At 38.8% G+C, this 12,516-nt stretch overlaps 1 protein-coding gene across 8 annotated transcripts in view; it reads left to right on the plus strand.

Annotated features, from left to right (window-relative positions):
* Positions 1-12,348, plus strand: part of ppp1r13bb (protein phosphatase 1, regulatory subunit 13Bb) — a 42,264-nt gene extending 29,916 nt beyond the window's left edge. For 6 of the 8 annotated variants that reach the window (XM_043236555.1, XM_043236554.1, XM_043236553.1 and 3 more), the window contains 13 exons: positions 90-264; positions 750-946; positions 1,256-1,420; positions 1,594-1,783; positions 3,235-3,384; positions 4,984-5,108; positions 5,195-5,675; positions 6,866-7,602; positions 8,270-8,407; positions 8,507-8,640; positions 8,749-8,915; positions 10,278-10,477; positions 11,154-12,348. In XM_043236555.1, coding sequence (XP_043092490.1) covers positions 90-264; positions 750-946; positions 1,256-1,420; positions 1,594-1,783; positions 3,235-3,384; positions 4,984-5,108; positions 5,195-5,675; positions 6,866-7,602; positions 8,270-8,407; positions 8,507-8,640; positions 8,749-8,915; positions 10,278-10,477; positions 11,154-11,195 — 2,901 coding nt within the window. In that variant the 3' untranslated portion in view covers positions 11,196-12,348. The remainder of the gene's footprint in view (positions 1-89; positions 265-749; positions 947-1,255; positions 1,421-1,593; positions 1,784-3,234; positions 3,385-4,983; positions 5,109-5,194; positions 5,676-6,865; positions 7,603-8,269; positions 8,408-8,506; positions 8,641-8,748; positions 8,916-10,277; positions 10,478-11,153) is intronic. The other 2 variants (XM_043236552.1, XM_043236557.1) reach the window with 2 other exon arrangements.
* Positions 12,349-12,516: the final 168 nt, after the last annotated feature.

The raw sequence follows: 12,516 nt of genomic DNA on the forward strand, positions 1-12,516 counted from the left end.
GATGATACAGTAGATTAAATGTCCTGACAATTCACTGTTAGTTTTATGTTTTTCTGTATGCTCATGTTCTGTATGTATTCTGCCTGTAGGAGCAGCGGTTGCGCTATTTGAAGCAGCAGGAGCGACGGCAGCAGCAGGCTGTGTCTGAGACCGAGAAACTGCAGAGGTTAAAGGAGAGGGTGGAGAGTCAGGAAGCCAAGCTCAAGAAGATCCGTGCCATGAGGGGCCAAGTGGACTACAGCAAAGTCATCAATGGCAACCTGTGTATGTGCAGTACTTGCTTGACCACTGACTTTCAGCGTTTAGTAGAAACACTGCTAGCGATTGTGATGTGGCTTTTTCTTTTTTTTTTATTGCTTCATGTAAGCGCTTGCTTGTGAGAGAGTGCTGAGCTTCAAACTGCAACACACACAAAAACACACACCAAAAGGTCAGGATTAAGTCTGTGGTAGTTTGTGAATTATGATCTCACATATTTTAACCCGCCAGCATTTAAGCTGTATTATGTTGTTGGCACATGATGAAAACAATAGAAGTCAGTTTTACTGTATAGAACATATATGTTCAGCCTGATAGTTTTGCATTATGCAAGAGCTCCTGTGTAACATGTGCAGCCACTCGTCACATTTTTGGTTGAACATTAAATAATAATCCTATAGTAATGGAGAAAGTTTGATGGCTCATGTGGCCTGTGTTTGCAAGTTTGACGTGCAAGTTTGCATGTGTATAACTCAGCTGTGGTCTTTTAGCCGCAGAGATCGAGCACATCAGCGGGCTGTTCCAGGAGAAGCAGGAAGAGCTGCAGGCAGCCGTCTTGAGGGTGGATCAGCTTAGCCAGCAGCTGGAGGACCTTAGGAGAGGCAAACTAAACGGCCTGCAGACCCTCGGGGGTCAGGTCACTGGCACCGCTGCCCTGGAGCTCCGCAAACTCTACCAGGAGCTGCAGGTATGAGCACACCCTTAAAGAGTATAATTTCATTCAAGCAATTTGTTGTGGGTTTTTTTTTTCTGTTGTATATTGCAACACAATTCTGATGGTAGTGATATAGGGTGGTTTCTACAAGTAAGGTGCAAAATGCAGAAATAACACCAAAAAAAAAAGGTTTTGCAGTTAAAATTAGTTAAATACTTATGTTTGTGGTATAGAAATATGGAATTAGCCATATACATAGATGTTGATTGTTTACTATTCTGTGTGTTGTTATTTCCATTAGCAAAAATATTGACAATTGCTTTGCTGTTTTTTCCAAATCAGATACGCAATAAGCTGAATCAGGAGCAGAACAGTAAACTTCAGCAGCAGAAAGAGCTGTTGAATAAGAGAAACATGGAGGTGACACTGATGGACAAGCGCATCAATGAGCTCAGAGATCGACTATACAAAAGAAAAGCTGAGGCACGTCAAAAAGAAAACCTTCCAGTAAGACCAAGAGTTTGCATCACTTACTCACGCTTCTTGGTTTAATTTGTTTAGCAATCTTGTTCAAAAGCCAGACATCTAGAGACCAGAAACCATCTAGAAACCTGGAGCTTGTGAAAGATGTAAAATTTAAAAGCTGGCTTTTTTTTTCCCCATTTTCCCCCTTCCTGCAGCTGAACAGAGTAAACGGTCCTCCCTCTCCACAGCCAGCTCCCGGAAACACCGGACGTGTGGCTGCTGTGGGACCCTACATCCAGGTCCCGGTGCCAGGCAGGCAGGAGGGATATGTAGTGCCCCCTGAACCTCTCAAACCTCAGTCACTGGGTGTTAACACCCCAGCCAACCACGCCCGCTCCAAATCAGGTCAGTCCATAAACACTGACGTCTGCTTGGTTACGTCAAACATTTATTTGGAATGAAATGGTGCCAAATAAATGGTACCCTTTTTGTCTATGCATTGGAATCCTACATTGTGAATGAGCATACAAAATTTGCAGTATATTAGCACTTTATCTGCAATTATCACTGCTTTTATCGGTTTTAATCGGTCTGTTTATTTAGTGCTATATTTTAGTCTTGCACATGCAGCCTTATCAGCCATGTCAGCTGATTCCTGCCAAGAATGCTCAGTTAGCCATTTCAAGCGAACAACCACATTTTGTTTAAGTTCAGTCAATTATGTTAATAGACCAGCAACCAACCAATGAATTGTATTCAAATAATGCTGCAACAGTCATTTTTGGGGTAGCATTTGATCACCCCAAATTAAGTTATTTGAAGGACACTACTATATATATATATATATAGGATCTTTTTAAAAAGCTGACAAATCCAGTAACTAGCTATTCCTCAAAAAAAAAAAAAAAAAAAAAAAAAAAAAAAACATCCAATGGTCTGATGTTGGCATGACTTTTGTGATAGACTGTGCAGCAGCCAGGCAGTAAATCAGTTTGATAGCATGATTTTGTGTCTAAAGCCCGAAGCATACTTGCGTTTTGACATGAACACTTAGTGTATGCATAAAGCTAAACAGTATCCTTTCACGGAAAAAGACGTTTGACGCATACACATTAGAAAGTTTCTTCTTTGTCCTTTGTTTGCCCTGTTTCTCTCTAGGAGTTATGACTTGATAAAATGTCACTCAAACTAAAATAGCAGGTCTCTCTTAGCCCCCTCAGACAAGCGATCATCAACACAGGCATCTGTTGCAGTCTCAAATAGTTTGTTGTCCAAAACTGTTTTGACTGTTAAAGATGGCCAGGACAAGTATTGCCACCTTGTGGACCAACTAAAAAAGTGTGGATGGAAGTATGCACATACTGTGCTGAAAACACAATTTACGTCATGCAAGCTATCCAATGTATTGGTTAAAACCAAAGTATACTTTGGGCTTTATAAGACTGAGACTAGCTCCTACAATGATATTTGATTAAATGCTACAGCATTCCTATTTGCTCAAACACTAGATAATGTTGCTAACAACTCCAAGGTCATTGATTCAATTCCCATGGAATGCAGTAGCTAATTTAAAAAAAAAAAGCATCTGCTGAATGCATAAATGTAAATAAAGTGGTTTGATAATTCTCTTAAAGACCACAGCATGTATCCTATGACTTCCTGCTGTGAGTTCCCTCTCTTCAATTGCTGTTTGTTCATGAAGTTGATTTCTTATTTTCTTCACTTCTAACCTCTTGTGTCATTTCTGCTCTGTGCTGTGCATACGTGTGTGTGTGTGTGTGTGTGTGTGTGTGTGTCTCTCTTTTCTCTTTCCTGTTCTTGTACTTTGATGTTGTGGGATTTGTGGGGGGGGTTAGATGGAGTGAGAAAGCCTCCCGGCCCCTGGAAGGTCACTGATTTAGACATCATAGTGGACCCGATTGCTCCACCCCCTCCAGAGCCCCGCCCAGGCCCTGGGGCTCCACCCCCAGTCACCGGCTCTGCGGCAGGGTCGGACGGCGCTTCTCGTGAGTGGGAAGGTGTCTGATAAAGGGCAGGAGGAACGGCCTATGAACCTTATTCAGTGTATTGAGCAGGATCAAAGCAGTCAACCAAGTCTTAGTGTGGCTTGTTACTGTAACCCATATGACTCTTGCTTCTATTGAAGTTCAAAATGCTCCTTATATCATCTCAAATAATGCTGGAAAACATTATCGGGTTTAACATAAAATTGTGGAGTTCATGCAGCTTGGTTGCAGCTGTAATTGAAGCAAAAGAAGGATAAACCTAATGTGAAGACATTTCAAGATTTATGTTATGTGTTTTTTATTTATTTAAATGCTTTAATCCATTGTTATGGATTATATGCACTACCATTCAGAAGTTTGGTTAATTATTTATTTGATTTCAGTAGTCAGCTCCTGTTTTCAGTATTACATGATCCTTCAGAGATCATTCTGATATGCTGATTTTATACTTATTTCAGGGTTAATTTAATATTCAAAAGAGCAGCTTTAATTTGACATGGAAATATTTTGAAACATTGTAAAAAGCCTTGATTGTTAGCATTTCAATTTAATATGTGCTTGCTGAATGAAAATACAGATTTCTTCAAAAGAAAATATTTGAATGGTGGTAATTTTATATAAAACAAAATTTAATTTCATTACATTTTCTACTGATCTCAGACTTTTGTCTTATCTATGCAAACCGAATATTGCTGTGGGTCTCTTACAGATATTTAACTAATCTTATCTTATTTAACTAAGCAGTAGGAGAGTAATTCTGTTAAAGTTTCAATCCACTTAAAAATTGCATAGAGGCATAATCCCAGACAAACCATGACTTAAGGCAGAAGTCAAAATTATATGTTTTTCATGAGCAACAGAACTTTAATGATATACTAGTTCCTTCTGTCTGGTCAATTACATTCACCCTTGTTTATTTGCTCTTTACTGCAATTAAAAAGGAGTCAAAAGCTGCTGATCCTGTCTTTTGGGAGTGTGTGTGTGTGTGTAAAGAATGTAATTGAGGTAGATTGTAAGAGGGCTCATGAATGAGAGTGAATGTGTGTGCTGGGATGAGTAACTTTACCCTGATAAGGTTCACTGGGCTCTCTACCTCTTCCTCTGTACATTTAAACTCACTAAATTACTGGCTCCATTTCATCATTCTCTAACATTCAGCTAACTTGTTGACTTTACACAAAATACACACACATAATAGACAGAGTCTGTAGAGTGGTGGCTCAGTCAGTTTGCTTTAATCAGTCTTTTTCTTTGTTTGGCTTGAGGTTTATGTAGACTGACTTTTAAGCTCTGTTGAAGTCGTCAAGATATCATGCGGTTGACTGAGCTTAAAATTAATTTAAACTATAGTCATCTGAGCTGTTCTTGGAGATGTATGGAGCCCCTATCTTTTTTTTTTTCCAGACAACTTGTTTTTCATATGCAGTTCTTATACTTCATGTCTCATAACTCAAGAACATACCTAGACATATACATCTTTAGAAGTCATGTCTAGAATATTAGCAATGCACTTTGTCACTGTTCTAATAATAAATGTGCTTGTGAGGGGTTCTGTCATGTCCGATCTTGTGCTAATGCTCGCTTTCTTTCCATTTTCAGCAAATGATGCCGGTTGGCCCACCCTCAACAAGAGCAGCACATCAGTCAAACCACCTGACTGGAAGGAGTCTGGAACAGACATGACCAGTAAAACAGCATCACCTGCAGGCACTCCTGGAGATAAGGTATATCTAACTTAGACCCGCTCACAGAAATAATTTACCTTCCTATAATTTTATAGTGATTTTTACCATATCTATTTTAAATTCAGGATTCCAATAAAATGAGCTCAGCTCCACCTCTCAGTAAGCCCCAGCCGCCTCCATACGGAGCCCATACCAGCAACCACCCTCTCTCGTCTGCCAACTCGGGTTCCACCAGCTCTTTGGACAGACGCAAGGATGTTCCCCTCAGACCGGTGCCCAGCCTTCCCACCAACCCCCCGGCGCAGCCGGCCTGGCCCCGTGTTCCCCCGGCACCCACAGGCTCTTCCTCTCAACAGATCCAGCAGCGCATTTCTGTGCCCCCCAGTCCCACCTTCCAGCCCAGTCCACCCTTCTTCCCCTCCAGTGAGAGGTCAGACCCTCCTCTAGCTGTAGCGGTACGCCCGTTTATCCCAGATAAGGGCTCCAGACCGCAGTCACCCAGAAAAGGCCCAGCCACTATGAACTCAAGCTCTATCTACCATATGTACCTACAACAAGCAGCTCCCAAGAACTATCCTCTGAACGTCAAGCCCGCAGTCAAAGCAGGTACACGTTAGAAAATGATTTCATATTAAACTTCAGATTTCTACTTATCCTGGCAGTATATGCTCAACTTTGAGTTAAAAGAACCTTCAGTCTATTGATACAGGCAGTTCATATCAGGATTGAGTATTGATACAGATGATAAGTGTAAAATTATACAGGGAGACGTCTAACTTGATACTTGGCAAATAATTTAGGTAACACTTTATTTAAAATGTACAAATTCTCACTATTAACTAGTTGCGTATTAGCATGCTTATTGGATATTGGGTGTTTATAAGTGCTTATAAAGCTCATATTAACATCTTATATTGCATGACCTTATTCTAGATCCCTCAATTCTACCCCAACAAAAACTTTACAAGTAAACTTAACTATGTTTCTAACTATAGGTAAACAGCAGTTTGAGAGAAAACTCTTAATATTAACTTTAAATATATAATAGTTAATAGTGAATGTGTGTTACTTCTATTAATAAAATTAATATTCTTTGAAATATTTAATACAATTTGAAATTATACTTTAAGTTAATGTTTTTATTTTAAAATAAAATCTTAATGAAAATGTCATTCTACATTGATGTAATTACAAATATATAATTGTAAAACAAAACAAAAAAGTAACTGCAGTTCTACAGATAAAATAATCAACCAGAAACTGCTCTGCAGATAACGCATGATTTACACATAACACATGATGTTCATGTGTGTTTAAAACTGTTCATAATAGTGTGTAAAATTATTTTACAAATGAATGTGAATTAAAATTAATGAGCACTTCTGTAATAAACACACGAAAACCTATAGTAGAGAATGTCTGGATGCACCTATAACTAACTATGTAAAAGATCACTCTTAGGTTTCTAAAAGTATTAAAAACATTTTTTTTTAACAGGCAATGTCATTTTGGACCTGTCTTGTTTTTAAAAAGGCTCATTCAGTGTGACAGAATAGACCAGAATGCTGGTGTCTCACAGCGCTTTTCAACTTGACACGTCGTCTTTAAATATGCACCGCTCACAGCAAGAAAGACTAGAAAACATCTAAAAGCATTGCACCGCTCAACAATGCCCTTATAGCAAAAATAATGAATAACCTCACAGAAGAATGCAATTGTGCATTATAGTGTGTTAAGTGATTTATTTATTGATGTGAGTGCAGTGTAATTGAGTATTTTGTTCTGTTTCTCTACAGTATATGGTAAGCCAGTCTTGCCTCCCAGCTCTACACCCCCCTCTCCCTTACCTTTCGGGGGCTCTGGGGCCTTTCCCGCCCTGCAAGGTCCAGGAGGAGACATGTTAGATATTGAGCTGGACCTTGATGGTCAAATTATGTGTGTGCCTGAGCCACCCCCACCCAGCGTGGACCACATCCCGCGACCTCTCAGCCCCACTAAACTCACACCCATGGTGCACTCGCCTATGCGCTACCAGAGCGATGCTGAGCTGGAGGTCTTGCGCAAGAAACTGGCCAATGCTCCACGACCGCTTAAGAAGCGCAGCTCGATCACAGAACCAGAGGGTCCCAATGGGCCTAACATCCAGAAACTTCTCTATCAACGATTCAACACCCTGGCCGGAGGGATGGAAGGAGGAATTAGCGGTGTGAGTGGAGGCGGAGGAGTGACCCCATTCTACCAGCCCTCCGTGGCCACAGGTGAAATGCTCTTTGATGCAGACAATGGGAATCCACCTTCAGAAACACCCACCGTGCCCTCGGAGGGCGCTGTTGCTGAGGATGTAGTCCTACAAGGTGACGCCAACGATAATGAGCCCCCAGAGCAAGAGGCTGAGACGCTGACCCCTCCAACACCCGAACCATCAGAAGACGATAACAATAACCCTGCAGAAACATTAGCAATTTTACCGAGTCCTGTAGCTGAGGCCAGCACACCTGAAGAAGCAGAAACCTGTCCCTTGTCCCAGCCCACGGTCAGTTTACTGATACACAGCCTCAGACAAACTCATTTTCAGTTCTAATCCATGTAGACCTCACTTCATTGCAGGTTTTGTCTTTTGGCAATATTTACTGTTTAAAATGTAATCATCATTATCATCATCATTGCAAAATAATATATTATTTAGATTAGAATATTACAATTCAATGTAAAAGTAGAATTTTTATTTGTTAACGTTTTGGTTTTATGTTTTAGGACAGCTTTGATTAATGTTTTTGATCCACTTCACATGATGACTTGTGTGTGTGTGTGTGTGTTTGTGCACAGTTAAGCACAGAATTATTTGTAGACTTGCCGCATACCAGATTAGTGTACTTACCATAGCAGGGTATTTTTATTAAGCAAATAAATATGTAAATGTATTTGCAGTATACTTAGCATAAAGTAAAATATGTATTTTTCACAAGGGACTACACTACTGTTCAAAGGTTTGGATTCAGTAACATAAAATAATATTTTTATTCGGCTAGGGTCCATTTGAATTTAGCAAAATTAGCATTTATAAACACAATATTTCTATTTCATTAAGATGATATTGCTTGCAACAGTGTGGAAGACAATCGGTCCTAAAGAGCAGATTTGAAAAGCAAATCAGATTGTGTGCTGTGTGAACAAAACCTAATGGTCCGTGTCCTCACCAGGGCAAACGCACGAACCTAAAGAAACCCGACTCGGAGCGGACAGGTCATGGCCTTAGAGTGAAGTTCAACCCACTCGCTCTGCTGCTGGATGCCTCACTGGAGGGCGAGTTTGACCTTGTACAGAGGATAATCTATGAGGTATGCCACGTGGACACACTGCTTTAGATTTCCTTTTAGATTTTTTTTTTTTTTTTTTTTTTTTTTTAAATGAACAAATTCTTATTTAATTCTTTGAAGGTTGACAATCCCAGCACCGCTAATGATGAGGGGATCACACCCCTTCATAACGCAGTGTGTGCCGGACACCACCACATCGTCAAGTTCCTGCTGGATTTTGGTGTTAATGTGAATGCAGCTGACAGTGACGGCTGGTGAGGACATTTATTTGGGTCTGTCATTGTGAAAGAGATCAGTCGGTCTGTTCAAACTATCAGGGTTCGAGTAGACACTCACTGACGTGTGTGTGTGTGTGTGTATAGGACGCCTTTGCATTGTGCCGCCTCCTGTAACAGCGTGCACCTGTGTAAGATACTGGTGGAGTCTGGGGCTGCCATCTTTGCTACCACTATCAGTGATGTGGAGACTGCAGCAGACAAATGTGAGGAGATGGAAGAGGGATACATACAGTGCTCACAGTTTCTCTATGGTAAGAGTGCCTTTCTTTTTCTCTGTGGGGCTCAGTATGATTTGTATTCTCTTGTCATCCATTGTGAGTTTTTAGGATTAAATATAAATGCAGTTACTCTACAAAATTTGATGAGGCTCAGGTCTTACTAAAGCCTGGAATACACTACGTGATTTTTGCATGATAGTCACAGATTTTAATTTTATTTTCAGACTTTAATTCTATCTAGTCAGAGGTTTTCAGCCAATTTTAGAACACATTTGTTTTCATTTGTCATGCATCTCCTAGCAACAAGACACACGTTTCTGTCATCGGAACAACTTTAAAATCTGGTAGTGTATGATCCTCGGTCATGTAATAAATGATGCCCAGTTTATATTTGTCACTATTTACAGAGCCAGTAAGTGTATGATGTCTAGTGCTCAGATTTTAAGTCATATAATCTCTGTATAAAATTTCAAACCAGTTAGCTTATTTAAAGAAATAAGGAACAAAAATGCTTTTTTTTTAACAAACGCAAGTAAAGCTACAAATTGATAAAATGCTTTATATACAGATAATGCATATTTGATATTTAGTGATATTATAGATGTGTTTGTAGAAATGTCTTTTGAATGTTTTTGCCAATTTGTTGTTGTATTTACAAGTTGTAAGCCAGTAGATGTCCTCAGAGTACAGAGTTCTGTGTGCTTAGAAACAGAAAACACTTGATTCAAAAGTCCTTCTCCCATCACTACTTAATCATTGTCAAGCTTTTAGGTATAATCAGTGTACTGTAAGAATTCTGAAGGTATGCTACCATTCAGAAGTTCTGGGTCAGTAAGTTTTTTATTCTTTTATTCAGCAAGGACACATTTATAAAGTGACAAGAAAAACATTCACAGTATTCTATTTCAAATAAATGCTGTTCTTTTGAGCTTTCAATTCTGAAAATAGCATCAGATTTTCTACATAAATATTAAGCAGCACAACTGTTTTCACTGATAATAAGAAATGTTTCTTAAGCAGCATCAAATCAGCATAATAGAGTGATTTCTGAAGGATTATAAACAAAAAATTCTGATTTACATTCCGAGGAATAAATTACATTTTCAAAATGTATTAAGATTGAAAAGTTTTTAATATTTCACAATTTTACTGTATTTTTGTTCAGATAAATGCAAACTTGGTAAGCTTAAACATATTTTAGAAATATTAAAAAATCTTACTGAGCCAAACTTTTATAAAGTAATGCATGTTGATCAATGGTATTATTAATCCGTATTCACTAATATAATTAGAGAACTGTTTTTTGTGTGGTGCTCATGTTAAAGCTATAGCATCATAGAGAATGAGATATTTCCTTGCCTCTATTAAGCCCTTTTTCTCTGTGTGTGTTTACAGGTGTGCAGGAGAAGTTGGGCGTGATGAATAAGGGAGTTGTGTACGCGCTGTGGGAGTACGAGGCTCAGAGCGCAGATGAGCTGTCCTTTCAGGAGGGTGACGCCATTACTGTCCTACGCAGGAAGGACGATGCCGAGACCGAGTGGTGGTGGAGTAAACTCAACGACAAAGAGGGCTATGTGCCACGGAACCTATTAGGGGTAGGTGCACACACAGATACAGCAGTACAGTATTTTTATAATGTATCCCACAAAGCCATCACTCTATTTTCATTGTCACATGATCCTTCAGACATTATTCTAAAATGATGATTTTGCAATCTTTTCTTCTTTTTATTATTATTATCATATTTATTTTGTACTGCCAAACATTTTTTATTGTTGAATACCAATAGAATTCTTGGTAACACTTTACAATAAGGTTCATTAGTTAACATTAGGTAACAACATTAACATAAACTAATAATGAACACTACTTCATTAATAACAGCATTTATTAATCTTTCTTAATGCTAATTTCACCATTACTAATGCATTATTAAGTTGGGTTTGTTAACATTAGTTAATGCGCTGGGAGCTAACATGAACAAACAATGAATGGTTGTATATTTAATTTAATAATGTTAACGAAGATAAATTAATACTATAATAAATGTGTTGTTCATTGTTTATGTTAGTTAATGCATTAACTAATCTTAACATCTTACTGTAAAGTGTTACCAAAATCTTTTGTAACAATATCAATATATTTCACTTTTGGTCAATAAAAAAAATAAAAATAATAAATATACATATATTATATTATTTATTTATTTTATTTAATTTTTTTTTTTCAAGAAAAATCATTAATTTATTTGTGTTGTTTGTTTCTCTGTAGCTTTACCCCAGAATAAAACCACGTCAAAGGTCTCTGGCGTAACTCTCATTGGTGACCGAACGGACTGATGTCTCAAGGTGTTGAACCTCTGTCTTTGACCTCTATGTGCGACTCGGACCACAGAAGGGGTGAAGCTGCTAAACCCTGAACCTGGAGGCACTATTAACCGCACTACTCCAACACCCTCTCCAGCGAACACCAGGCCAAACAAGCAGCCTCAGGTTTCTCGGTCTGCCCCCATCAGCTCAGCCACCAGGCCTCCGTATCTACCACTCCACTCCTCACACGCTCTCCTGTATCCATGTAAAATGTATTATAGCTGTACATCACACCTTGGGGATCAAGCACTAATCTCTTTGACGAGAGCTTTTCTTTATTTGTAGTTGCCTTGCTGAGAAGACCAGGGCAGGCAGTGCTCTTTGTCAGAGAGAGATTCTGTAAACTTGGAATTGAACTGGATGAATGAGAGCTCAGGTTGGAAACAAAGGACTTGTGTGTGAATTTTATAGCTCCTCTACAAAAACGAGTGTATAAACTGGAAGTATATGAGAGCAGAGAACAAAATATACTTAGTTTGCGATTATTCTGATTCTGTGACTGAAGAATCCCATGTACTCATGGCCATGTATATGTGGGATTTATGTATGAGTGTGTTATTTTTTTTTCCACTGCAGTGAGCATTATAAAGAAGTGTGAAGTGCTGAGAAGAGTTTTTGAAGAGTGTGTGTGAAGTGTTAGAAAGATTGGGATGAACAACCAGAACCATCATTATAAAATCAGTAAGTATTTAGCAAACAGGAGCTTTTTTTGTCAGTTTATGGCTGCAGACGGTTTGGCCAGAGTGCCACAGCTCCAATGAATTAAAGCTGAACATTTTCTCTGCTTTTACATTCTTATTATTTTATTTTTTTGGTTTAGTTTTTTTTTTAATGTTTCTTTATATTATACCAACCCATTCCACTCCACTCCAGTTTTTAGTCATGTGAAATGATTTTTATATTCTGCCGTTAAGGCAGTTGAAGAGCTTTATTGTGGAGTTTAACCTTGTAAATACTGTGATGAGGACAGGACAGGAGACATGCTTGACTCGATGCTGTTAGACTAAACTGCCCGTGTGGGCTTCTGTGAATACAGTGACTCACACCTTGTGTTCTATACATGTGCACAATAAAAAGAAATGAGTCGTAGCAAGAAATCACCTGGTGTTCTGCTCATTTTGTCTCTCCCTCCCTGCTTTTGCTTTTGCTTTGTTTTTTAGTGGCCTAAAGCAGCAATTGCTGTAGTCATACCTAGTTGCTATAACCTACTGACAGCTGATGGAAAGTATATATTGAGGTAAGATGAGATAAAAGTTCTTTAGTGT

The sequence above is a fragment of the Puntigrus tetrazona genome, chromosome 4 (assembly GCF_018831695.1).
Source record: "Puntigrus tetrazona isolate hp1 chromosome 4, ASM1883169v1, whole genome shotgun sequence".
NCBI lineage: Eukaryota > Metazoa > Chordata > Actinopteri > Cypriniformes > Cyprinidae > Puntigrus > Puntigrus tetrazona.